This window comes from Encephalitozoon hellem, chromosome XI (assembly GCF_000277815.2).
Source record: "Encephalitozoon hellem ATCC 50504 chromosome XI, complete sequence".
NCBI classification, from domain to species: domain Eukaryota; kingdom Fungi; phylum Microsporidia; family Unikaryonidae; genus Encephalitozoon; species Encephalitozoon hellem.
Window position 1 is genome coordinate 53,157 of NC_018480.1, and position 22,147 is coordinate 75,303.

Sequence of the window (22,147 nt, forward strand, 5' to 3'; positions counted from 1 at the left end):
ACAAGGGTACATAATTCGAGCCTTGAAAACATGGTTTATTTATTTATCTCTAACTGGTGGTCCGATTGATTGAAGATATACCTATGGATAGAATACAGAAGGTTGTGGATGGTATTTTCCATTATGCTTTCTTCGCACTTCTCAAGAAGTCGTCTTCTGTAGTCGACCTTGCCCACCCTAGCCATGTCGAGATTCTTACCTGTTAGGTTCTTTTCCTCTTCACATGCTTTTCCGTAGCTTTCAATGAGTTTCAAAACATCTCCCCTCTTTTCCCTGACGTCTCTGAGCTTAAGATTGTCTGCCCATGTCTTTCTATGAAGATTCAGCAGCATCTTCTGTTCAAGATCATTTTTCCTGCACGTTATGTTGAAAGAATAGTAGTGCTTGTTGAGCCCGTGAATTATGGATATGAGTGTGGGTGTCTTGAGGTACCCAATGTTTGATGTCACTTGTCTCGGCTCTCCTCCAAGGACACCTAACTGGTTGTCAATAAGTCTGAAGGCATCAATTACAACCTTCCCCTTAACACTTTGGATGGGGTCAACGACAACCGCAACAGCTCTCTTACATAGCTTTTCAAAGCTCTGCTGGGTACTTATATCAACTGTGCTTAGCCAGCACCCAAACCCTGGATGGCTGTGGTACCATCCTACCACTGTCTCATGCCTCCCAGTTGCCTTCAGTATATTCATCATCTCCGTCTGAAAGATAGGATCCACAGACTCTACAGTGACATTTGTACCGCTTTGGGGCATGGCAAATACATCAACAACTTTCACAGTGTATTCATCAACAAATTCCCCAAGCATCAGTCCCATGACTTCAAGGGGAATCCCAGCTCTCCCATGCTTAAGCATCTTTAACAGTGCAAGCGAGGATATCTGTACAGTCTCTGAGGCATCTGATGTTGGCTCCGCATCATCAGTCCCAACAAACCCATTGAACATTTCAGGGTTTAGGATTTCTTGCTTTTAAGTTTCCAGGCCAGGCCTTAAACCTCACTAGTTTTGAAGACTTCAAAGCCATCGTCTTCTAACTGGATTATCATGTCCTCAAGAACCCTTTCAAGCTCTTCTATGCTTTCGGATATAGACGTCCCACCGAGCCTTATGCCGCTGTCCAAACTTCTTATAAGTCTGTTATAGGCTCTCTCAATTTTCTCTTTCATTTGTAATGGAGTAAAGCAGCAGGGTCTAATAACTTCAGAAAGAAAGAGCTTGCAAAATACACTTCTTTTATTATATGCTTTTCAAAGGCATGACAAACATTATAATTGAAAAGACCGTCAGAGAGGTAATCATAGCCCATGCATCGGGTATCAGCCCACAATACTTTGTTTCAAAATCCACCCGGAACTGCATTTCCTCTTTCTCTCCAAAGTACTGAGTGGAGTCAACTAGCTCGAGTTTTCGAGGCTCATTCTCTTTAATATCATACCTGTAGTATCCAGGAAAAGATATTTTAATTGAATTCCAAGTAGGCGAAGTACCGTTTTGTGAAGAGGATATGTATGCATTTCCAACCTTAAGCGTATCAAACGAGTGTCTTGGTATTTCTACGTTATCTGCAACTACAGAGACAAGAAAAAAGAAAAGCATATTCTCTGAGGGTATTGGCTCGGCCGAAAAATATGCTTTCGTGCGAATATATGGAAGAAGGATGTTAATGCACTTCTTCGTCTTATCCCGGCCAAATTCAGGGCCCATGAGCACCGAGGATGTTTCCCAGGACATAGGAAAAAGATTCAAATCTCTTCTTTCAAAAAGAAAGAAGCTTAGAAAGCAGATTCAGAGTATCGAAAAGGAAATGTTCAAGTACGAAACCGTGTATTTGGAAATGACCCAAGGATCTCCTCTTACTCGGAATGTTGAATACTATGTCTCAAACAGGACAGACAAGAAAAAGCATAATGTTGACGATAGAATGAGGATATTCAACAAAAACTTTCCTAGGGTTGACTAGTAAAAGCATTCAATTTTGTAAAGCTGCGAATGGGAAAAAAATTTGAATCTTCCTTCCCATATGGATAAAGAGGACTGCATAAGCATCCTGAATGATCAAACCATACAGGTGAAGGAAGAAGACCATACAATTATGAACCCGTTAAGATGGTGCATAAGCAAGAATTTTACGGGTGAGAGCGTGGAACTTGTAGGATATACCATCCCACATCCATCTGATGATGTCTCTAATTTAACCATTCAGTTTTCTTCTGAGTCGTCACAAACGCCTCCAAATCTTCTTAAGAAGATGGTGGAAGGTCTGGAGTGTATGGAGGCTATCGGAAACAAAATGTTAAGCGAGATAGAGAGGTTTGGGAATGAAACTAATAAATAGAGACTTGCTATTGTTTATTTTAGGCCTCGATTCATATGCTGATAAAAGAACTACTCGTTACGTGCATAGAACAGCATTAATGGATATCCATGGACATCCTTCATTTCCAAGACATCTCTTATTCCATCACTTTCGTATCCATGCCAATCTTTGTCCCCACTCTTAACATAGCAGTAGCTCATAGCTCCGTCTTCTGTGATAAAAGAGCAAAGAGAGAACATACAGTTCCCAATGCTTATTTTTGAGTTGTTAAATAGATCAGTACTCTCCTGGTCCTTTACAACAAGAACAAGAATCTGAGGCTTCTTGGTTATCTTCTTATTCTCAGCCTTCAGGCTAGAATCAAAGGCCTCTTGGATACTAGAGAATCCCTTCAGAGATATCTTACTCTTTTCAAATGAGATCTCTTGAGGCATATCTCTAGAGACTGCCTTTCCTTGAAACATTTCCACAATCGGGGAATAGTCTTTGTAAAGCAGTTTCGGCTTAATTCCCTGGGTTCTGTCCATAGTGCTCCAAGTGTCCTCCTCAAAATTGTACCATTCACAAAGCTCCTGGTGGATGGACAGGAGGAGTTCCGAATATATATCCTCATAAAGTTTTGAATCCGGCTCCATTAAGAGCTCATTCACGTTTTCCTTCTTGCCTTCCATCACTAGGCTGAGGAGTTTGGAGATTCTGCCCGTAATGTGGAACTTCCCTATGTCCTGGCTTCTTTCTTCAAGGTTTAGAATGAAATTGTAGAAAGGAGGAAGCCTTAACAGGCACGAGAGCAAGTTGAACATCTTCTCATCTGTCTCTACATATTCAAGGTCCACAGCTTTCATGGGTCTTTTCTCAAATGCTTTGCGTCCACTAAGTATGAGTCTACTCCCATTCAATCTTCCCATAGGCTTTTTCTGAGCCTTAGATAGTTGTCTAGTGGCAATCTCGTATTCCTGCTCCGCCGTCATTCCATTCACAAAGAAGACACAGGACTCTGCTTTTACTTTCATTGCTTGATTCTCAGGATACAAATTTTTGTGTTCATTTAAGAGTTACGAAACTTAGAGCATTCAAATAGGATTTCTTTCCAAACAGCCGAAGGGATTTAATGGGCACTAGAACACATTCAGAGATGCTATCACATCCAGTATTTCTCTTCTGCTCATTCTAACAGAGGAGGAGATTAGTTTCTGAGTATTGAGATCGAAATAACTAAACAGATTCAGGATGTGCATAACTATAGGACTCTTCAACGACAGGCTATGCAGATGGATGTCAGAATTCAGATAGTCCCTTTGGTTCAATCCAAGCACACTCTTGAGATGCACCATGATTGATGTCTGTATTTCCAGAAGCTTAGGATAGTTCAAATCGTCTATTCCGGCCAAGTGTATTGATAAGTTAGTCTTTGAATAGAACATAATGCTATTCTTTCTAAATCCTATCCCGGAGGAAAACAACCTTCCTAGGTTAGTCTTCATCTCTGCTCTTTTGACAAGCTTTGCTCCATCCATACTTATGATGTTGTTTGGCGAATATGTATATGCATGGATCGTTCCCTTGGAATCGCAGCACACCATTGAAAGCTCGTTGCCTGCAATGAGAAGCTCCGTGGACGTCACGTTCTTGAGAGGTTCACTAGAGCTTATTAGGTGGAGCCTGATAGGTTTGGACTGGAAGAAGAAGAACGACAGCCCTCTATAGATGTCTGAAGCAAGAATGTAGTTTTTCACGACAGATATGGAGGATGTGAAGATATGCAGGTCATAGAAGCCTATGGGTATTATTCCGTTACTCCTGTCGATTTTATATATCATTATCTTTGTTCCCAAGCATAATGCAATCTTACCCCGAATCTCCGAGCATTGCACAATCGATCCCTTGGTCTTCTCAATTCCTAGCACCTTAAGCTTGCAATCCTTGAAGGGGCTTTCCGGCGACGGGACAACCGAAATTATTTCCAGTACATGGAGCCGGCCCTTTGCAGGCTTATCCTCCCCTTCAATGAAGGTTGTACAAATGAGCAGGAAAGGAGACTTTCCGTAATTTCCTTGCATGTCATCTAGAATAAGGTACTTGACGTCGAAAACATATTCATTCTCTTCGAGTTCATATGTATCTATGTGCTCATGATTTTCAGAGTATAGGTCCACATAGAACCGGTAAGTATTCACAGGAATCCCGCAGTCTTTTTCATTATTCGAAGAGACTTCAACCTCCTCACACGATGCTACAACCATATACCTATCTGCATACTCAATGTGCTTTGGAATCCTGAAGACAGGAACCCTTTTCCCAATAAGTCCATTCCCGAAAACATATTGGCTGTCTCCAACAGCAGGCACTCTGCAGACCATCAGATGCCCTCTGGAAAGCTGTATCAACTGGTCTTTGCTCATAGCCACGGAATTCAAAGTGTATCGGCTCTTGTATAGAAAATGCCCCTTGTCGCTTGGAACTATAAACATGTTGGTTGTAGCTCTGATGAATGCCATTCCCCCTAGATTGTAAAATGCTCTGGCTTCTGCTGTGGGATTGAAGGCAATATACCTTGGAAGATTGATCTTGAAAAATACAATCTCCTGCCGTAAAGTCTCATCAAACAGCCCAGATAGGTCAAAAGACTCATATGCAACTACATATCCTATTTTCAGCCTAAGCAGCATGAGAATCTTATTGCTTGTTAAAGACATGCACATTTCTATAATGTCATCCCCTTCTTCCTTCTCATCCAATCCTTCGGCCATGGAAGTCTCTGGAGAAAGCCTTATGGAATATGGAAGATCCTTAACAGAGCAGGGCGAAAACTGATTCATTCTGCTATTTATATCAAAGACATTCAAAAGATGCCCCGAAAGGACAAAAACCTTGTTCCTTGCGCCTCCAAAGCATGTAACATCAGGTATGCTTGAAACGACGCTCATATTCCCATCATAAAAACTAAGCTTTTTCTTTATATCTTTCACAGCGAGGAACATTCCGTCACAAATTATCTGAGCTTCAATTGCTTTGTCAGGGAAATTCAATTTGTTGAGAGCCCCAAGATTCTGATCCATTGATAGGCAGTATGTAGGTGTGACCTGAATTATCCCATCTCCAAACTCCACAAAAAGCAGTGTGTCTACATCTTTGCCATACTCGCCGTCAACTTCCAAAAGATCTTCTTTGGACCAACTGAAGACCCTCGTCTCCGAAATCCTTCCCAGAATATAGAAATCTAAAGCCTTCGAACAGTATAGATATCTTTTCGTTTTCTGGGACTTCACTATCTCAAGCGGCATAGTATTGCTCACAAGACGAACACACGGCTCCAGCCCTTCGGTGCCAAATGCAACTTCGTTGTCATTCTTCATTCCCACTCCATTCAAAAACCCGATATTTGGAATTTCATCAACCCGGTGGAGCACGAAGCTTTCCTCAGCCCTTGACTCCGATCCTTCACTAAAAAGCCTAGCATACTCTTCGTCCTGCTTTTGAGCATCCTGGTCTTTACTTCCAAACAGATTTGCATATTCTTCGGGAACGTCTACTTTCTCAGCCTCGCCCACCTTAGGTTTCATTTGAAGCCTCTCTATCTCAAACACCTTCGAGCTATCTCCCACAGACCCAACAAACAGAAGGTTGTTCACATGCCCTACACAACTGGCTACAGAATCTCTTGCTTCAAATTCAAGTGATGCACCTATAATTCTTTTTATGTCCATCGATATCACCAGTCTATATATATCTCCATTCCCATTGAATATCAGGAAGGTGTTTCCCCTCGAGAAGAAGTTCACATCGGAAAGAACTATATCATTAACTGCTTTCTTTCCTTCGCTTGCCTCAGACATCCTATTCAGAGGAATGGAATAAGAGCTGCTCGTCGATCTTATTAGTATCGAATTGTGTGACATGAATACAAGAACTGATCCCGCACATCCCACCCTGAAGGTTCTTGGAGGAACAAGAAATTCATCAATGACATGGAATTTCCCAGCATTCAGATCAATTGAAAACACCATGGCATTGCAACTCTTCACAACAGTATACTTCCTTGGCAATGAGTCGTACACTAGGCATACAGTGGGCATGGAATAGTTTTCCAGAAAAGTAAAGTCCACAGGATTTTTGATCTTTCCATCAATGTCTACAAACTTGAATACCCTTGCGTTGAACGTCCCGGGAAACAAGGGAAAGATGCTGAAGTGTCGCTTGCTCATCTGTAGCATTCCTAGATCTCCACTTATCTTGATCCTTCTTATGTCCTCATCCTTAATGTCAAATTCATCCTTCTCAAAAAACTTCAGAGATATCGTTCTAAACTCGTTTTTTTGAGGATTAAACCTGGCAAGGGAAACCTTAGCCTTGTGGAATAAGAAAGCCAGCCCATCTTCATTGGGAGATATTCTATACTTTTCTACCTGGCAGACTTTTTCAAGCAGTATGTCTTCCTTCACCAAAACCAAGCCAGAGCTGTATTTCCAGAGTTTAATAATGTTTCCATTGTATGTCAGAAATGAGGGTGTCCCCGGTACAAAGAACCCTGCAGAGCACCCCTCGACACCATTCCACGGGCTCTCCTGTGAATACAGGTAGTTCATTGGGGTTACATTTTCCTGGATCCAAACTCGTATTTTCAGCAAGAGTGCAGCCATGGTAAATTTTGTGCTTGAGATAAGTAGGAAAAAGATCATGGATTTAATATGGATTCTGCCTGGCAAGCTTCCTTGTATCTTTTACAATCGATAAGAAACTAATCCCCAATGCCTCCTTGAATGCGAGTATCACTCTTGACATCACCAGAACATAGTATATAGAAGTAAAAACAAAACAAGCGCCTATAAGAGGCCTCTTGAACTCCCTGAAGTGCTTCAGTTGCAAAATGGCAGAAATTACAAGATACATCAGATATACCGGGGTGAATAGGAAGAGGTCTTTCTTGATTATGTAAGAGCACACCTCGTTCACATAACTTATCGAGAATATCTGCCCAAACATCAGGATGTTTAGATACTGCACCCACAGCTTTTCTGTTGTGAGGGTGTTATACAGAATGACAAACGAGGTAGTAAAGGACATGATCCTTAGGAATGTCGAGTATAGCAAAAATCTCTTTGGTGGGTTTGTCTTGGACTCTATTGATATCAGAGTTAATGCGGTGTTGAGCACCAGAGACGTTGCAATGACTGCTGAAACTGCACTAAAATTGCTTGTTCCTAGTATTGAGGAGTAGAACTTCTTGACAGGCCAGAGAAACTCGTCTGAGAAGACATAATGGAAGAACCCCTTTCCACATGCAAAGGTGGTCAAGTGTGATATCAAAGCAAATGCTACTCCCTCTGAGGCCCCGCTGATTTTTCCCAGAACGAAATGCCCGGTGAATTTCTCCTCAACTCCAGCAAGATAGAATTGGGTCATAATGGCCAGTGCAAGTATTAGGAACTTCTGTGATAGTCCAAACCCAAAAGTAGATGAAAGCGTTATGCTTGTGATCAGAGCACAGCACGAGTCCACCCCATGATCAAAAAGTTGGCCTAGCGGCGTTCCGGATCCTGTTCTTCTAGCTTGGGCTCCATCCAGATTGTCACATGTAAAATACACAAACATCAAGAGAAAGTTAGCGAGAGAAAGAAAACGCGGGGGATTGCTCAGGTATGGATCAAACAACAATGTCAAGCACAGACTTATGATCATTGCAATAAATCCGCAGAGAGTCAGTGTGTTTGGTGCCACTGTTTCTGGTACTTTTTGTATCATCCACTTTATGTAGTGATGGATTACGTATTTTGAGAGGATGGAGTTGTCTGTTCCGATGAACCTGTGCTTCCTTAGGCTTGAGATCTCGCTTGGGCCTAGCTCCATTTTGAAGAATCGTTTTCCAAGCATGGGGGGAGAATGGTGATTGAATATATATTGGGAGCAGGTGCTTAATTCCCTGTGATAAATTACCATGTAATTCTAAATGTGGAACAAAGAAGGAGCAGAGGAATTGACTGATTTGCAATGGTATTTGGGGGAATGCAAAACCCCTTAAAAGTTATGGGGGGCGCTGATAATGAAAAGAAAAGCCAGTGCAAACAGTTATGTCCAATAAAGATTCCATTGATAGGGCCTCTCAGAGACATGATAGCTAGAGAGGTTGGAGACAAGGCCTCCACGGTGATTGACATTCTTGAGGGTCTTGTGCCCACGGTATCCCCTGAGAATATGTACAGTGAGCTGGTGGAGGCTTTGACTCCTGTGATAGACCAAAAGGCCAAGGGATTGGTAGGAAAAGTCATGGCATACAAAAGAAAGATTTGCAGGGACGGAGACGAATGTAGAGCAAAGAATTGCATTTTTCTGCATGGACGGGACAAAAGGAATGGGGAATGCACATCCGGGGGTTCTGGAATGAAAGGGAAGGAAGAGGGTGCAGATGCTAGCGATACCACCTCGAAAAGAAGGAAGATGGCCGAGCCCAATGAAAACAATGAGGTGGTGTTTAATAAGGTAAACGAATCGAGGCATAATCCAGAGGACCTTAAGGCCTATGCAGCGAGATTTGGAAGGATCACCAATTTCAAGAGACTCAACCCTGAGAAGTACCTTGTTGTTTTTGAAGACCCTGAGTCTGCTAGTGAGCTGGTGAAGTCGTCGGAGCCCGTATTGGAGGATCCTGGAATCAAGAAGTTTTATAACGTTATAGACAATCTTGTCAAGGTCGAGCTTAAAAAGCTGTTTGAGGAGCAGGAGGCCATTATAGATAAGATGTCCACAGAGTTTTCTGCAGCATTGCTTGGACATCTCAGAAACATAAATATCAGGATAAGAAGCCTAGTCATGAAGGACAGGTCTAAGGACAACGGAGGGGTAGACAACAAGAGAGGATTTGACCAAGAGAACAGCCTATACTATAACTGCTTTTGAGAGGCAGGAAGCAACTTTGGCGTTGTTTGTCTTTTTGCTGGCAATAGGTGGGGAGGATATTTATTGAAGCTAATCTTATTATCCCAAGCCCTGATGAATAAGGACAAAATTAAGAAGACTCAGCTGCTCAGTGACTTGGGCAGGTTTAAAGGAAAAAAGATAACAATAACTTTTATCGATGGGAAGTCTATTACAGGAAAGCTTACGTCATTCGATGATGTTGGCAACTGCGTATTAAGAAGGTGTGGGGACTGGAATTATGGCAATACCGTAGTATGCTTGGGAAGGAGCATAGTTCTTGTCTGTATGAATACTCCATACATCCTATGACAGGCTGGGGCTCCATGACAAGCAAATGCCTGTGAAATTTAATAACCGACCAAATAAAGCATATGTCTTGCATATTTATTTCTTCGCAACTACTTCTTTTCCTTTCGAGCTCATTCAAAGAGTCTATAAAACAAATAAAAAGCATTGAAGAGGATATAAATATGGACAAAAAGCGCAATGGCACCTTTGCTTTCTGAGCATTCGATTGTTTCTTTAGTCGTCTTCTCCTCTTCCTCATATAATATTCCTATCCTAGATGTCCAGCATGGTTTGGGCAAAGAAGACCTGAGGTGCTGCTTGAAGTCGTTTAGGGACCTTCTCCAATCAAACTTGTATATTTCTATGAGAAACTTGTGGCTACTATCCGGAACTGTATTTTCAGCGAGAGTAACCTCAATCTCTGCCTGCTGCATTGGCACTATAAGCCCCATATTCGGCCTTACTATGTATTCCCGAGGCTTCGTTGTTTTAATCTTGTATCCGACACTTTCCATAGAGTTGTTCTGCACAACAAAGGTTGAAGACCTTTTATTCCTTTTGATTCTGATTGTTGTTTGTGGCACAACTTTGATGTCCAGCATTTAAAGGGGAGACTCTATTTCTCTTAACTATGCGGTCATCATTGTTTATTATAAAACTTGGCAAGTTCAATGTATGAAGAGTTGAATATGGAAGATTTTGGCCTGCCAGAAGAAGTACAGTCATCAATAAAGTGCCTTTTGGATAGGCACATTGGACATGCCTTGTATATGGTATATCTCGATGTGCTGCCATTAAGTTTGTATCTTTTCCATGCCCTGGGACAGTCTTCTGTACTATGGCATCCTACAGGGCAGTCCTTGCACGTCTTCAGTATGTCTAGATCCTTAGGGCCAGGGCAGCTATCCATCAAATGCCCAAATCCTTTACACCTCTGGCAGTATCTATAGGGACATCGCGCCCTCACATGCCCATCCCGACTACACAAATCACACGTGCTCTCCTTGAGCGTTTTGGTGCACTCTCTGAACTCATGGCCTATCTCTCCACAGCGGAAGCATACAGTTGTGTCACAGAAATATCTCAATTTCCTATCAGTTGGGTTGCCCAAAGAACGAGTCTTACTCTCAGTCTCAACATCCTCGAAGTGGTAAACTAGTCCTAGGATGCTGTACAGAGTGTTTGCGTCAATCTTCTCCAAAGAAATGTGTGGATCGAGCAAACAGATGTCCAGGTCCTCTAGCTCAACAGTTTTGATTCCTTCAGTATCCTTGGCATAGTCCAACAAGGTCAGGGGCTTTTTCATCGCTATCCTCTGTGGTGGACATTTATTGCCCCAGAAATTTGAGAAAGGAAAATTTATTGAAATATTTGAATCTCTTTACTTTTTACGAGGCATCCCCATCTGCTTCTTCTTAGATTCTGTGTTTCCAATGAAATCAGTAGGCTTGAGAACCTGAAATGAACACACAAGATCCTTATCTACATCCATAATCGCCCCAGAGTTCTCAAACTCCCCGCAATAGTTTGGTGCAGAAAACACCGTAACTAGAGATCGGTTGGCGAAAAACTCGTATCCGTCTTCTACCACCTGGTGTGCTCTACATATAAGGTCCAGATTGTGTGTCTCCAGAAATCTTTCCACAGTATCGGGCCCAAATGTCACGGAAACACCTCTATCGTTCTCTCCCCACCCCCTTACACTGGCATCAGGATCGCTCCATAGAAGATCACAGAGAAGGCCTTCGTCAGGGACATCTGTGGGCCTCACAATTGCCTTTATCTGGTCCATACTTTTCAGGTCAGGCGAAATCCCTCCATGCATGCAGAGGATCCTACCATCAACAAGTGCAGAAATGGGAATCCAATTGAAACATTCCGTGAACATCTTCCACACAGTTGTGTCATATCTCCTCTTGCATTCGTCGTAAAATCCGTATATCCTGTTGATGCTGGCACACTCATGGTTTCCTCTCAGAAGAAAGAAGTTGTTTGGAAACTTTATCTTGTATGCTAATAGCAAGCAGATCGTCTCCAGAGACTGCTTTCCTCTATCTACATAGTCTCCAAGAAACAGATAGTTGCTGGAAGGAGGAAATCCTCCGTGCTCAAATAGCTTCAGGAGATCATAGTACTGTCCATGCACATCTCCGCAGATCTTAACCGGGGCTTTTACCTCGACTAGAGTAGGCTGTTTCTTGAACACTTCAGTCGACTTCTCACACAAGTATCTTATCTCTGCTTCAGCAAGATGGACCAGCCTTCCAAGTTTACTGTTCCGAACAGAAAGAAGTTTCTCTATTATTCTATCCAAGTCAACCTTTTCGTTACTCATCCCCGTAACCCCTGCCAAAAATTTAAAAAAATCAATAGCTTTCTATGAAGCCCTTTCAATCTGGAGCCTTTCCTGAGAGAAGGTAGTAGCAAGCCACAAGATTTATTATTTAAGACTAAGGATCACCCTCCAAGGCTCTTCAGATCGCTTTTTAGTTTTGACTCTCTCAGAATCAAGTTCAGCTCCTTCACAGATAGCTCTTCTCCATTTTTCATTCTGCCCTTTAGACCTTCAATCTCCTTAAGATCACTCAAAATCTCATCCTTGGTTCTTCCATTTGGCTTTTGCTGCCTTGCCCTCTCCTGTTTCTTGGCCACATTGCTCTCAAATGCAGCCTTCGGTATAAAGCTATGGATGGAGGGCGGAACGTACTTTTCCTGAATCTCGATGTTCAGCTTTTCAGGCTTCTCTATCTCAATGAACTCTTCCGTCTCTCCATAGACACTGGAGGAAAACAAAGACTCAAATCTCCTTTCGTCTACCTTTCTCCCATAGTAGTCATAGAGTGTTATCTTGTTATCTTCTTGGAAGTAACTTGTTGTTGAAATATAAAAGTATGACCCGTTTTCTTTCCAGTTAACCAGAGATGCTCCAAGTACATTGAACTTTGCTATGAGCTTTCTTGAAGGAGCATGAAACACTTCTATATCCCCAGAGAGGTTATCAAATCCTGCAAATACAGCAACATTCTCGTGCTGGTTGAAGAATACCCTATTTCTGGTACCTTCTGGAAAGTTGTGCTTCAGTTTGCCATCCAGCTCGTGAACCGAGACATCGCTAGGCTGTGGCCCGTGGCATACCACAAATCCACTAGAGAGAAAGGCGTACGAGTGAACAGGCGAGTATCCAAGGCTTTTGAAAGACCGTCTATCAATGTCATGCAAATATAGGTCGGACTCCGGGAAATAGCTGTTGTTCACATAGGACGTCATCAGAAGAAGCAATACGTATCTTCCAGACTCATGTGCTTTCAAGGTAAATCCTTGCAGTTCTTTCAGGCTATGGAGGACTTCTACCGAGCTTTTACTTATACGCAGAAGCCTGTGCATTCCATCCTTCTCGAGCCTTCTTGTCGCAAGAAAAACAAATTCTCCAGAAATAAAGAACTCTAATATGGAGACCTTTGATGTGTGGAACGGGCACTCTTCTATTTTATCCTCTTTGATCTGATGAATGAAAAATGATGAATTCGAGACATATCCAACCAAGGTGTTGGAAATTCTAAACTTGGATACATTCTCTACCTTTAGCATAACCCCGTCTTTCCCAAAAACCACCATTTCCCCCTTGCCATTAGCCACTCCTACATTCTTGCCATCATCGGACATCTCAATCTCTCTGGGCCTTTCCATCTCCGTCTCCAGAATCATTTTCTTATCTTTTAGATCGTAATACTTCACCTGATTGCCTTTGATCCACGCAGCCTTGCCAGACTTCAAAGCATAGTAATCACATCCAACCCAAGATGCATTCTCAGCAAACACATCAAATGTAAGTCCATTTTCACAATGAGCTACAACAGGCATTAGGGGTTCAAAACTGAAAGCTGATCATTCCAGTCAACAGGTGTTCTGGTAGTCCAGCATTAAGCGAAAGACTCTGTTTGCACAATGACAAAGCGAGATATTTTAATTCATTATGTCTTTTGATAGCCTGATGTAGAACTCTTTGGAGAGACTGGCCATTGGGTCGAAAACACATAGATAACTCTTGGCAGGCGACTCAGGCCACTCTTTAGCCTTTCTCAGTAATCTTTGCGAAGGGAAGCTCCCGCTCTTACACAGGGTAAGGATGCGAAGAAGTACCATCTTTGGAGAAAGCAGGGGAATTTTCTCGGCTTGGATGCTGAAGTTGCTGCTATATACTCTTTCAATCCACAAGGATACGTTTCCTCTAGTGATGCTTTCGGAATTGCCTAGTCCTTGGAAGTTCTGCTGGAAGTGCAATGGATTTGAAAACTTGTCTATAGCACCCCTGTTGAATTCAAAGGTTTCTCTTTGGTTCCTCAGAAGCAGGTCGGGATTTACTTCTTCTCCCTTGATGTTCTTTAGCTGCTCTTCTACAATTGTCCCACTCATTTCTGGTTTTTCTAGCTGACGATAAAGGAAGTTTACAAACTCCTCCTCGTTAGCAAGGCTTTCAAACGACAGGTTGAATATGAAATCCACACGCCCTTCAGTGTGCTTAATATCGTGCCTTGACAGATCCTCAAACTGCGCAAGCTCATCCCTCTTTCTCAGCTGGAACTTATTCCCAAACGCATACTGGTTTTTATCTGCAAGCATCGCTAATCCCTTCATGGCCTGCAGATTCACAACTATGTCGTCATCTTTCTTGACCTCTGAAAGTATTTTATAGGCCGTGTTGTAGTATCCCAGGTAATACAAACACTGGGAGGCAAGGACCTTGCTTCCTTCAGTGTCTATGCGTTTCAGAATCCTGAGTGCCTTCTTATACTTTTTCAGCTTGTATAGTGCATAAGCCCTTTCAAAGGAATCTTTCTCTGCATATCTTAAAGCCTCTTCAAACTTTCCCAGGTTGATGTATGCAACCACCCGGAATTGGTTGAATTCCGGATGTTCTAAACGAGATATTTCTTCATGGCAGTCGTTTTTGACCAGATCGTGTAGATTCATTAGGGTGGCATGTTCATCGAATTTTACCTGCCAGGGATTTCACAGGGCACGGGCTGCAAGCCTATTCCCTATGTATTTAAAAAAGTAGCCTTGCGCTCTGTGTCCAATTTATTTAATCCTCTTTATCAATTGTTTACAAAATAAGGGAAATGCATGCTAAGGAGCAGGTTAAGGCTGTCATTCTTGTGGGAGGATATGGGACGAGGCTAAGGCCGCTGACATACACCGTTCCAAAGCCCCTTGTGCCTTTTGCCAACAAGCCCATCCTAAGACATCAGATAGAGGCACTAGTCGGTGCTGGAATCAAGGAGATCATCCTGGCACTCAACTATTATTCAGAGCTTATAATAAGAGAGGTTAGGGATTACTCAAACGAGTTTGGGATTAACATCATCTATTCTAAGGAGCAAGAGCCTCTTGGAACAGCAGGCCCATTGGCACTTGCTAGAAAGTATCTTGAGGGCCACACCTTCTTTGTACTTAATTCAGATATAACATGTAGATTTCCCCTGAGGGAAATGCTTGCCTTTCATCTCTCTCACGGAAAGGAGGGAACCATTCTGTCCACCGGGGTGAAGGATCCAAGCAGATACGGACTCATTATCACAGAGGAAAACACAAACCTCATTCGAACATTTCTTGAGAAGCCCAAGAATGCAACATCGAACAGGATAAATGCAGGGATATACATACTTAATCCCTCTGTGCTGGACAGAGTGGAGCTCAGAGAGTGCTCCATAGAGAGGGAGATCTTTCCGAAAATGGCGGAAGAGCGCCAGCTTCAGGTATTTGATCTCGAGGGATTCTGGATGGACATAGGGCAGCCAGCGGATTACATAAGAGGCCAAGGAATGTATCTGGAGTACTATAAAGAGGCAGCCATGTGCAGCTATTTGCCCGACAGGAAGATGTTTTCAGTTGAGAGCAATGTTGTCATAGGGAAGAATGTGAAGATAGGAAAGAACGTCACAATCTCAAACAGTGCCATCTTTGATAATGTGGAGATAGGGGACAATGTGACAATAAAGGACAGCATAGTGGGCTGGAACGCGAAGATAGAAGACAATGTAACCATAAATTCTTGCTGTGTTCTGGGATATGCCACAACGGTTGAAAAGTTCTCTATCTTAACTTCAGTCAAGACGTTGCCTGACAAGACACCATTTAAGCTTCTCGAAGACATTTAGGCTTGTCTTCTGCCTCCTGCTTGTGTGAATAAAATCAAAGCCGAACTCTTTTATTTTTTGTGTGAAGAGCTTTCTCAGTGTTTCTCTGGCAGATTCTTCTATTAGCCTCCAAGAAATCCACAGACTTCGGACTGGCGCCGGAAAGAACAGTATATGCGCCAAGGATTTTCGATTGTATATATGGAGATCCCCCGTTCTCCTTGGCGTTAGCACAATACATCTCAAAAAATGTGTCTTTCATCCTGTCCCTGCTTACACTCGGTGATATATCCAGGATCATTTCAGCCTCTGCCTTCGACATCCTGTCTCTGAGCATGGCCTCGGAAATAGTGCTTGCCATTGCTTTGAAAAGCACCTTGCCACCCTCCTTGAAAAACACTACTAGATCCTTTCCAACCCCCATGGGCCTAATTCTCCATTCTCCCTTATATTTCAATGCAGTCCGTTATCTCCTTATATGTCTTTCCGTCAAAGAGATATTCAAAGCATATCTCTTCTACCCATTCCCCTCTGAGAGGCTCAGAACCCTGGGGCACTTCCGAAGCCCATCTGAAATTGGGAATACTCAGTGGCTCCCTTAGATCTATGTATCTCCTGAGTATGCTTTCAACTCCACTCTTATTGCCAGCGGAAATAAGCTCCAGGAGTTTCTCTTTCTCGAGCATGAAGTCTGTGAAATGAATTAGGAAGTTTGTCGGGCTTTCAACCTCAAGACGCATCTCCAGAGAAATCCAGGTCCTTTCATAATCCCACCATACACTGAACATACCTTCCTTGTGTAGGAGAACCGGGGCTTCTTGTCTTTCTGATGCATTTTCTCTTTCTCTCCTTACAAATCCCTCTACAAAAAGCTTGAATGTTTCAAAGGCTAGAAACGATAGACTTCTATCCTTGTGACCAAAGAATGTTACAAAGTAGTCCATGCTGTGGAAGATCTCTGTATGAATCATAAGCATCATTTGCTTTCTGGCAAAACGTCTCTCTCTCAGGCTTAGGAACTCCATTACCCAACTCTTCTTGGACTTCATCAGGCTGAAGAAGTTCTTGCATTCATAGTGAGGATTCCGTAATAGCTTCAGCAAAGCAGAGTCAAACAATCCGGGGGATACTCTATCCAGTAATGGGAACATATGCTCTCTCAAATATGAATTCCTGAAGTGTTTTTTAAGAGTGGACTCGGGTATTTCGAGCTCGATGCCAATGCAATAAAGAAGTCGATACGATATGGAAATCAGTTGCACGTTTTTAAATACATCCAGCGCCTTTACAAGGAGCTTCGACACTTTGTGATGAGAAGAGGGGTGTCTTGCTAGATAGTCCCTGAAGCAGGTGAAGAACTTCTCATAATCAGACGGATCCGTGTGGTCTTGTTTGATTTTAAGAAAGTTCTTTATCCAAACGTCCATTAATGCACTTTCTGGGGTGGGAAGGAGCCAAAATCTCTAGAGCACTGTCTCAAAATCGCTATTTATTAGGACAGGCACTGCAGTGGATCTACTGAAAAAATTTTCTGGAAGGGGTCCCTCGAAATGGACGCCGAAATGAAAAAGCAAGACATAGACGTGGCAAGCAACATGGAGACTATGAAGGTCTGCATAGACATGGCAAGCCTTGAAGAGAAAAGGATCAACAAGGTGTGTAGGGAGTTCTACGAGTACGGGAAGACATTCATCGATAATCTGCAGAGAGAAGTAGTCTTGCCCAAAAAGATTGAGAGCATCACAACGCTCAGGAACCCATCTGGACAGGGAACAAAGAAGTGGAGCAGATATAAGATGATTGTTCATCTCAGGAACTTTTATCTTGAAGCCACGCACCAGCAGTTGGAAAAAGTTGTCCAGTTTCTCAGGAACTTCCCCCATGTTGAAATTAACCTAAGCATTCAAAATTAAAGTTCGTTGAGTTATGTTCTTAAGATTTTATTGGTGGCAGAGTTGCATCTAAGAACCTCCAGTCTTGTAGCATCCTCACCCTTCATTATCGCAATAGTAGTCATCTTCGAAGGACCTTTCAAACTGAAGCTTTGCATTTTGAAAAAGCTTGATTTGCTGGTTGTGAAGTTCCTCCATGGACAGACCTGAATCCTTGAATTTGTCAATTTTTGATGGCTTCTGCTTGATGTAATTCTCATAGTTTCCGTGCTCCTTCACACAATCATCGATATAGTTTTCAAATCCAAGGTTCTTCAATGCCTTGTAGACATGCTCATAGCTTATTGTCTTTTTCTTCTCCTCCTCACAGGCTTTGTTTGCCTCCAGCGTTAACATGTTTAGGAAATAAATGCATGCATTCTGGAAAATTTCTTTGGATTCCTTTGGAACAACGGAGTTCTTTGGGAGCATAGACGATACCATCTTGTCGACAGTGGCCTTTGGCAATGTATTTTCATCATCATTTCTTTCCATATTTACGTTCAATTCTTGCTAGGATGATATTTATGGATTTTGAATAAGTTTGTTTTTGTGTGAAATAAATGTGATTATGCAAAGCGGGATAACCTCTTAGCACTTTCCATGTCTTTATGCTCTACATGGATGCCGAATTCATAAGTGGCGTTGTTGTCTCGTACTCCAAGCTCCTCAGGGAAATAAGCGGAATGAAGAAGGAGATCAAAGAGATCTTGGCAACTGTTCGTAGTGCCCTATCCCGGATGAGCACAATCTGCAGTGCGGGTCAAGCACACCCTGTACCACTTAGATGTGAATGTCTAGGCAATACCCGGATGTCCTCTTTGGATGATAAAGCAGCCTTAATACTTCCAAAAAAGTCTCTGGATCGTTGTGAAGTATCGCCGAGGAAGAAGAAGGATTATCACAGAGTCCCTTCAGCTTCCAAAGGTAAGGGCAAAAGATGCATGCAGAATGCCTGCGATGTAAATCCTTGCTTCTTCAAGGAGGTCGAGAGAGAAGTATGCCACGCACAATGCTCGGATGATGTGTCTTATTGAAGCAATGTTCTAAATGTGTGAGATGCGGAGGCCTAAATTCCTTGGATTATCTTGCCCCATGATCGAAATCCAGACTAGGTCGATTCCTATCCATCCTAAGAAGATGAGAATGATGAAAGAAGAATGGATGAAGATATACACGCCAATAGTCGAAATATGCAAGATCCAGATACGCATGAACATCAAGGGAAGATGTGTGGAGATGAGGACGTGCGAACATACTGAGGATCCCTCCTACTTGGAAAGATCTGCTCAGTACATTGAGGCTGTAAGCATTGGATTTCCTATTGATGATGCAATTGCAATACTCAAGTTCAGTGATGTGTTTTTGGACCGTTTTGAAATATCCGAGGTTAAAACGCTGAGGGGGCACCATGTTGAGAGGGCCGTTGGAAGAATCATAGGAAGGGAAGGAAAGACAAAAGATGCCATAGAAGAGTTTAGCAGGTCGAAGATCATTGTGCAAGAACAAATGATACATTTTCTTGGGACGATTGAAAACATAAGAATAGCAAAGGATGCGGTGTGCAGGCTTATAATGGGGTCCCAGCCAGGAAGTATCTTCAATAGACTACGGATCATCAACTCGAGGCTCAAGGAAAAGTATGGAGGGATTCAGACAATATATAACGAGTTTGAGAAGAGATAGGCACAACTACATAATAAATGTTTTGGATGCTCTATTATTCTTGAGGAAAGTGAACCCCGAATGGGGATTTCTGGGCTCTTGCCCATTGTGGCTCCTAAACTAGTGAAAAGACATATATCAAGCTACAAGCACCAGAGGATAGGGATTGACGGGCATGCATGGCTGTATCAAATTCTCTCCTTTGTGTCTGAGGAGATATTTTTCAAGGTTCCTACAAAGAAGCACATAGCCATGTTTGAAGAGAAAGTGAGGGTGCTAGAAAATTATGGCATCACGCCTGTTGTTGTCTTGGACGGAGACACACTCCCAAGCAAAGAGGAGACAAACAGAAAGAGGCAAGTCAAGAAGGAAAGGAATAGAAAGGAGGCCGAGCATTGGCTAATGAAGAACGACCCAGAAAAGGCCAAGGGATTTATGCGGCAATGTATAACTGTCACAAGGGAGATTGTGTCTGACATTGTGAAGATGCTGGAAAGAATAAACGTCGAGTATATTATCTCGCCCTATGAATCCGATGCTCAGCTTTGCTATCTCCAGAGAATAGGCTACATAGACTGCATCCTTACAGAAGACAGCGATCTCATTCCATATGGATCTAATAGAATACTCTACAAATTTGACTGCACATTTGTACAAGAGTTTACCAGAGACTGCCTTACGGAGGCAAGGGGCAAGGATTTCGAAGAGAACATTCTTGATATCTCCATATTGAGCGGATGTGATTATTTGGCTTCTATACAGGGCATTGGGGTTGTGACTGCTCATAAGCTCCTCTCCAGAGAGAAGACTGTTGAGGGGGTGATTGAGTATCTACGGCATAGAAAACCCGTCCCGAGCGGCTACTTAGATGACTTCCTTAAGGCAAAAAAGACATTTCTGCACCAGGTTGTGTATGATCCCATACAACAGAAGAGAAGATATCTCCGGGACCTAAGAGAGAAGCTGGACTTTCTGGGCACACTAAAGGAGGAGGAATATAGAATTGAAGACGGGCCCTTGGAGTCATTCTTCAAAGCACCAAGGAAGATAAGAGCAATCAAAAGACACTTCATACCGGCCATAAAGAAAAGAAGATCTGAAGCATCTGAAATTAAGAGAGGAAAAAAAGAAAGGCATGAGGCGAAAGTGGACATTCATATACACTCTCCATACTTTAACTAATAAAAATGAAGAATCAGAAGAAAGTTTTCATCAGCATTCAGCCAGGGATAACTTTATCATCATCACTTTCTTGGGGGACCCTTTTTTTTGTTTTTTATAGGAACTTGAAAATGAGGCAAACTCAGGAGTTACTTCCTGCACAACCCGTAAATACAAAAATCTGTTTATTGCCGAGGATTTCTGCCAAATACATTTTGAGTAGTGTTTCTGTTGGGGAGTGCAAACTTTGCGCCTAGGAAGATATGGTCCGAAGGAAAATGCATGTTTGGAAGGCCTGCAACATTTTCAGTGTACTCGTCCTCTATTGGAGACAACACCGATGTCAGCATTATTCTGCTGTCGTAAAATATGTAGTCAATAACGTTTTTGAATATGGGTGTGAAGTTGGTGAACCCAAGGTCTTGATTTATGTAGGAGTCATTAAGCCTCAAGCCATCTCCAAACTCCTGGGTAGAAAAGTGACGCGCAATATCCCCAAAGTCTGCTAAATCTACTGTCCTGGTAGTTATTGACTTGTAGACTGATGAGGACCTGAGGGAATTGAAGTCTCCCTGCAGAAACAGATATGCATTTGGATGTCTTGAAACTATCTTTCTGATTTCCTCAATAAGTAGAATCACTTGAAGCAGCTTGACATCTGGGTAATCAGGATCCCAGAAGATGTGGGTGTTTACAACCAATATCTGTTGCCCATTGGGCCTCTCGAGAAGTGCCCCAATTGCCACGTTATCCTTCTTTCCGTATCTTTCAAGCAGCTCTTGATTGGTATTGAATCTTGCATCCTGAGATACCTTCTGATAGAAGTCAATAGGAAACTGTGCAATCAGCCTAAACTTGTTTCTCCTCCAGAAGATTGCACATCCGTCGACTATCTTCTTGTCTGGAACACTCTTTACCCTTCCCCGTGGATAGATGATTGAATCGTAGCTGCACCTCATTTCAAGCTGCTCTTTGTAGAAATCAAAAAAGCTGTAGAGCTCGATCTCCTGAAGGCATAGTATATCCACATTGTACAGAACTATTTCCTGTAAGATTCCCTCTCTTCGGAACTCCGGGTTAATGACCCATGACGGTGCATATGTCAGCCTTGCTGCCCAAAGATTCGATAGGATGTTGAAGGTTCCAACACTTATTGTGTCGCTATAGAAAACATTCTTGTTCAGGTTTTCTATCCACGGCCTATCATTCGGAGGAGGATACCCCGTGTTATGCTCCCTACAGAACTGAAGAAGCTTCTTATCCCTTACAAGAGTGTTAAACGGGACTATCAGTGGATTGTTAGCTATCTCAAGATTCTCGAGATTATAGAGCGTTCCTATCTCCATCGGAATGTTTGAGATCAAGTTGTCACTCAAGTTCAACTCCTTCAGACTGGCAACCTTCCCAATTTCTGGAGGAATGCTTCTGATCTTGTTTTTGCTGAGATTGAGCACCTCAAGGCACCTTAGCTTGCATATCTCCTTTGGAATGATCTCTATCTCATTATTTGAAAGATTCAATACTCTAATGAACCTCATATCAAACAGAGACCTGGAGATGTTTCTTATTCCTTGAGAACAAAGATCAAGACCTGTCCACGGCTCCTCACAAGCCTCGGCAGTCCTTCCAAGGGACTTTCTTCTTGATGCCAAACACTCTTCTCCCATGCCCAAGGGTCCTTGTCCAGAAAATCTTTCACAATCACCATAAAAATTTGTAGGCTCAAAACAG

At 42.6% G+C, this 22,147-nt stretch overlaps 23 protein-coding genes and 1 non-coding gene across 24 annotated transcripts; 9 read left to right on the forward strand and 15 right to left on the reverse strand.

The window, feature by feature from the left end:
- Positions 1–35: 35 nt before the first annotated feature.
- On the reverse strand, positions 36–947 carry EHEL_110440 (proteasome regulatory subunit; the record flags this gene model as incomplete). The annotated part of the gene is made up of 1 exon (XM_003888250.1): positions 36–947. One exon carries the CDS (start codon positions 945–947, stop codon positions 36–38), a length of 912 nt encoding a protein of 303 aa, XP_003888299.1.
- A 291-nt stretch (positions 948–1,238) lies between these two features.
- Positions 1,239–1,598, reverse strand: EHEL_110450 (uncharacterized protein; the record flags this gene model as incomplete). The annotated part of the gene is made up of 1 exon (XM_003888251.1): positions 1,239–1,598. One exon carries the CDS (start codon positions 1,596–1,598, stop codon positions 1,239–1,241), a length of 360 nt encoding a protein of 119 aa, XP_003888300.1.
- Positions 1,599–1,704: 106 nt separating this feature from the next.
- On the forward strand, positions 1,705–1,962 carry EHEL_110455 (histone acetyltransferase subunit NuA4-like protein; the record flags this gene model as incomplete). The annotated part of the gene is made up of 1 exon (XM_059743551.1): positions 1,705–1,962. One exon carries the CDS (start codon positions 1,705–1,707, stop codon positions 1,960–1,962), a length of 258 nt encoding a protein of 85 aa, XP_059599534.1.
- A 60-nt stretch (positions 1,963–2,022) lies between these two features.
- EHEL_110460 (RNA polymerase subunit AC19) lies at positions 2,023–2,337 on the forward strand (the record flags this gene model as incomplete). Its single annotated transcript, XM_003888252.1, has 1 exon — positions 2,023–2,337. The coding sequence occupies one exon, from the start codon at positions 2,023–2,025 to the stop codon at positions 2,335–2,337; it is 315 nt and encodes a 104-aa protein (XP_003888301.1).
- A 50-nt stretch (positions 2,338–2,387) lies between these two features.
- EHEL_110470 (uncharacterized protein) lies at positions 2,388–3,332 on the reverse strand (the record flags this gene model as incomplete). Its single annotated transcript, XM_003888253.1, has 1 exon — positions 2,388–3,332. The coding sequence occupies one exon, from the start codon at positions 3,330–3,332 to the stop codon at positions 2,388–2,390; it is 945 nt and encodes a 314-aa protein (XP_003888302.1).
- Positions 3,333–3,437: 105 nt separating this feature from the next.
- On the reverse strand, positions 3,438–6,905 carry EHEL_110480 (pre-mRNA cleavage and polyadenylation specificity factor; the record flags this gene model as incomplete). The annotated part of the gene is made up of 1 exon (XM_003888254.1): positions 3,438–6,905. The coding sequence occupies one exon, from the start codon at positions 6,903–6,905 to the stop codon at positions 3,438–3,440; it is 3,468 nt and encodes a 1,155-aa protein (XP_003888303.1).
- A 97-nt stretch (positions 6,906–7,002) lies between these two features.
- EHEL_110490 (CDP-alcohol phosphatidyltransferase) lies at positions 7,003–8,190 on the reverse strand (the record flags this gene model as incomplete). The annotated part of the gene is made up of 1 exon (XM_003888255.1): positions 7,003–8,190. One exon carries the CDS (start codon positions 8,188–8,190, stop codon positions 7,003–7,005), a length of 1,188 nt encoding a protein of 395 aa, XP_003888304.1.
- A 153-nt stretch (positions 8,191–8,343) lies between these two features.
- EHEL_110500 (uncharacterized protein) lies at positions 8,344–9,213 on the forward strand (the record flags this gene model as incomplete). Its single annotated transcript, XM_003888256.1, has 1 exon — positions 8,344–9,213. One exon carries the CDS (start codon positions 8,344–8,346, stop codon positions 9,211–9,213), a length of 870 nt encoding a protein of 289 aa, XP_003888305.1.
- Positions 9,214–9,306: 93 nt separating this feature from the next.
- EHEL_110510 (uncharacterized protein) lies at positions 9,307–9,543 on the forward strand (the record flags this gene model as incomplete). Its single annotated transcript, XM_003888257.1, has 1 exon — positions 9,307–9,543. The coding sequence occupies one exon, from the start codon at positions 9,307–9,309 to the stop codon at positions 9,541–9,543; it is 237 nt and encodes a 78-aa protein (XP_003888306.1).
- Positions 9,544–9,653: 110 nt separating this feature from the next.
- On the reverse strand, positions 9,654–10,124 carry EHEL_110520 (inositol metabolism VAMP-associated protein; the record flags this gene model as incomplete). The annotated part of the gene is made up of 1 exon (XM_003888258.1): positions 9,654–10,124. The coding sequence occupies one exon, from the start codon at positions 10,122–10,124 to the stop codon at positions 9,654–9,656; it is 471 nt and encodes a 156-aa protein (XP_003888307.1).
- A 38-nt stretch (positions 10,125–10,162) lies between these two features.
- Positions 10,163–10,828, reverse strand: EHEL_110530 (zinc knuckle domain-containing protein; the record flags this gene model as incomplete). The annotated part of the gene is made up of 1 exon (XM_003888259.1): positions 10,163–10,828. One exon carries the CDS (start codon positions 10,826–10,828, stop codon positions 10,163–10,165), a length of 666 nt encoding a protein of 221 aa, XP_003888308.1.
- Positions 10,829–10,903: 75 nt separating this feature from the next.
- Positions 10,904–11,857, reverse strand: EHEL_110540 (PP1 serine/threonine phosphatase; the record flags this gene model as incomplete). Its single annotated transcript, XM_003888260.1, has 1 exon — positions 10,904–11,857. The coding sequence occupies one exon, from the start codon at positions 11,855–11,857 to the stop codon at positions 10,904–10,906; it is 954 nt and encodes a 317-aa protein (XP_003888309.1).
- Positions 11,858–11,979: 122 nt separating this feature from the next.
- EHEL_110550 (eukaryotic translation initiation factor eIF2A) lies at positions 11,980–13,383 on the reverse strand (the record flags this gene model as incomplete). The annotated part of the gene is made up of 1 exon (XM_003888261.1): positions 11,980–13,383. One exon carries the CDS (start codon positions 13,381–13,383, stop codon positions 11,980–11,982), a length of 1,404 nt encoding a protein of 467 aa, XP_003888310.1.
- A 102-nt stretch (positions 13,384–13,485) lies between these two features.
- EHEL_110560 (uncharacterized protein) lies at positions 13,486–14,493 on the reverse strand (the record flags this gene model as incomplete). The annotated part of the gene is made up of 1 exon (XM_003888262.1): positions 13,486–14,493. One exon carries the CDS (start codon positions 14,491–14,493, stop codon positions 13,486–13,488), a length of 1,008 nt encoding a protein of 335 aa, XP_003888311.1.
- A 149-nt stretch (positions 14,494–14,642) lies between these two features.
- EHEL_110570 (GDP-mannose pyrophosphorylase) lies at positions 14,643–15,680 on the forward strand (the record flags this gene model as incomplete). Its single annotated transcript, XM_003888263.1, has 1 exon — positions 14,643–15,680. One exon carries the CDS (start codon positions 14,643–14,645, stop codon positions 15,678–15,680), a length of 1,038 nt encoding a protein of 345 aa, XP_003888312.1.
- A 34-nt stretch (positions 15,681–15,714) lies between these two features.
- Positions 15,715–16,083, reverse strand: EHEL_110580 (uncharacterized protein; the record flags this gene model as incomplete). Its single annotated transcript, XM_003888264.1, has 1 exon — positions 15,715–16,083. The coding sequence occupies one exon, from the start codon at positions 16,081–16,083 to the stop codon at positions 15,715–15,717; it is 369 nt and encodes a 122-aa protein (XP_003888313.1).
- A 22-nt stretch (positions 16,084–16,105) lies between these two features.
- Positions 16,106–17,086, reverse strand: EHEL_110590 (uncharacterized protein; the record flags this gene model as incomplete). Its single annotated transcript, XM_003888265.1, has 1 exon — positions 16,106–17,086. The coding sequence occupies one exon, from the start codon at positions 17,084–17,086 to the stop codon at positions 16,106–16,108; it is 981 nt and encodes a 326-aa protein (XP_003888314.1).
- A 123-nt stretch (positions 17,087–17,209) lies between these two features.
- EHEL_110600 (ribosomal protein S10) lies at positions 17,210–17,572 on the forward strand (the record flags this gene model as incomplete). Its single annotated transcript, XM_003888266.1, has 1 exon — positions 17,210–17,572. One exon carries the CDS (start codon positions 17,210–17,212, stop codon positions 17,570–17,572), a length of 363 nt encoding a protein of 120 aa, XP_003888315.1.
- A 75-nt stretch (positions 17,573–17,647) lies between these two features.
- On the reverse strand, positions 17,648–18,085 carry EHEL_110610 (class 2 transcription repressor NC2 beta subunit; the record flags this gene model as incomplete). The annotated part of the gene is made up of 1 exon (XM_003888267.1): positions 17,648–18,085. One exon carries the CDS (start codon positions 18,083–18,085, stop codon positions 17,648–17,650), a length of 438 nt encoding a protein of 145 aa, XP_003888316.1.
- A 116-nt stretch (positions 18,086–18,201) lies between these two features.
- Positions 18,202–18,627, forward strand: EHEL_110620 (uncharacterized protein; the record flags this gene model as incomplete). The annotated part of the gene is made up of 1 exon (XM_003888268.1): positions 18,202–18,627. One exon carries the CDS (start codon positions 18,202–18,204, stop codon positions 18,625–18,627), a length of 426 nt encoding a protein of 141 aa, XP_003888317.1.
- A 58-nt stretch (positions 18,628–18,685) lies between these two features.
- On the forward strand, positions 18,686–19,276 carry EHEL_110630 (putative RNA-binding protein; the record flags this gene model as incomplete). Its single annotated transcript, XM_003888269.1, has 1 exon — positions 18,686–19,276. The coding sequence occupies one exon, from the start codon at positions 18,686–18,688 to the stop codon at positions 19,274–19,276; it is 591 nt and encodes a 196-aa protein (XP_003888318.1).
- Positions 19,277–19,336: 60 nt separating this feature from the next.
- Positions 19,337–20,437, forward strand: EHEL_110640 (putative exonuclease; the record flags this gene model as incomplete). The annotated part of the gene is made up of 1 exon (XM_003888270.1): positions 19,337–20,437. The coding sequence occupies one exon, from the start codon at positions 19,337–19,339 to the stop codon at positions 20,435–20,437; it is 1,101 nt and encodes a 366-aa protein (XP_003888319.1).
- A 6-nt stretch (positions 20,438–20,443) lies between these two features.
- EHEL_110645 lies at positions 20,444–20,508 on the reverse strand. Its single transcript, XR_009467992.1, has one exon. It is a non-coding gene; the product is annotated as a small nucleolar RNA R38 (small nucleolar RNA).
- Positions 20,509–20,601: 93 nt separating this feature from the next.
- On the reverse strand, positions 20,602–22,083 carry EHEL_110650 (putative mRNA deadenylase; the record flags this gene model as incomplete). Its single annotated transcript, XM_003888271.1, has 1 exon — positions 20,602–22,083. The coding sequence occupies one exon, from the start codon at positions 22,081–22,083 to the stop codon at positions 20,602–20,604; it is 1,482 nt and encodes a 493-aa protein (XP_003888320.1).
- Positions 22,084–22,147: the final 64 nt, after the last annotated feature.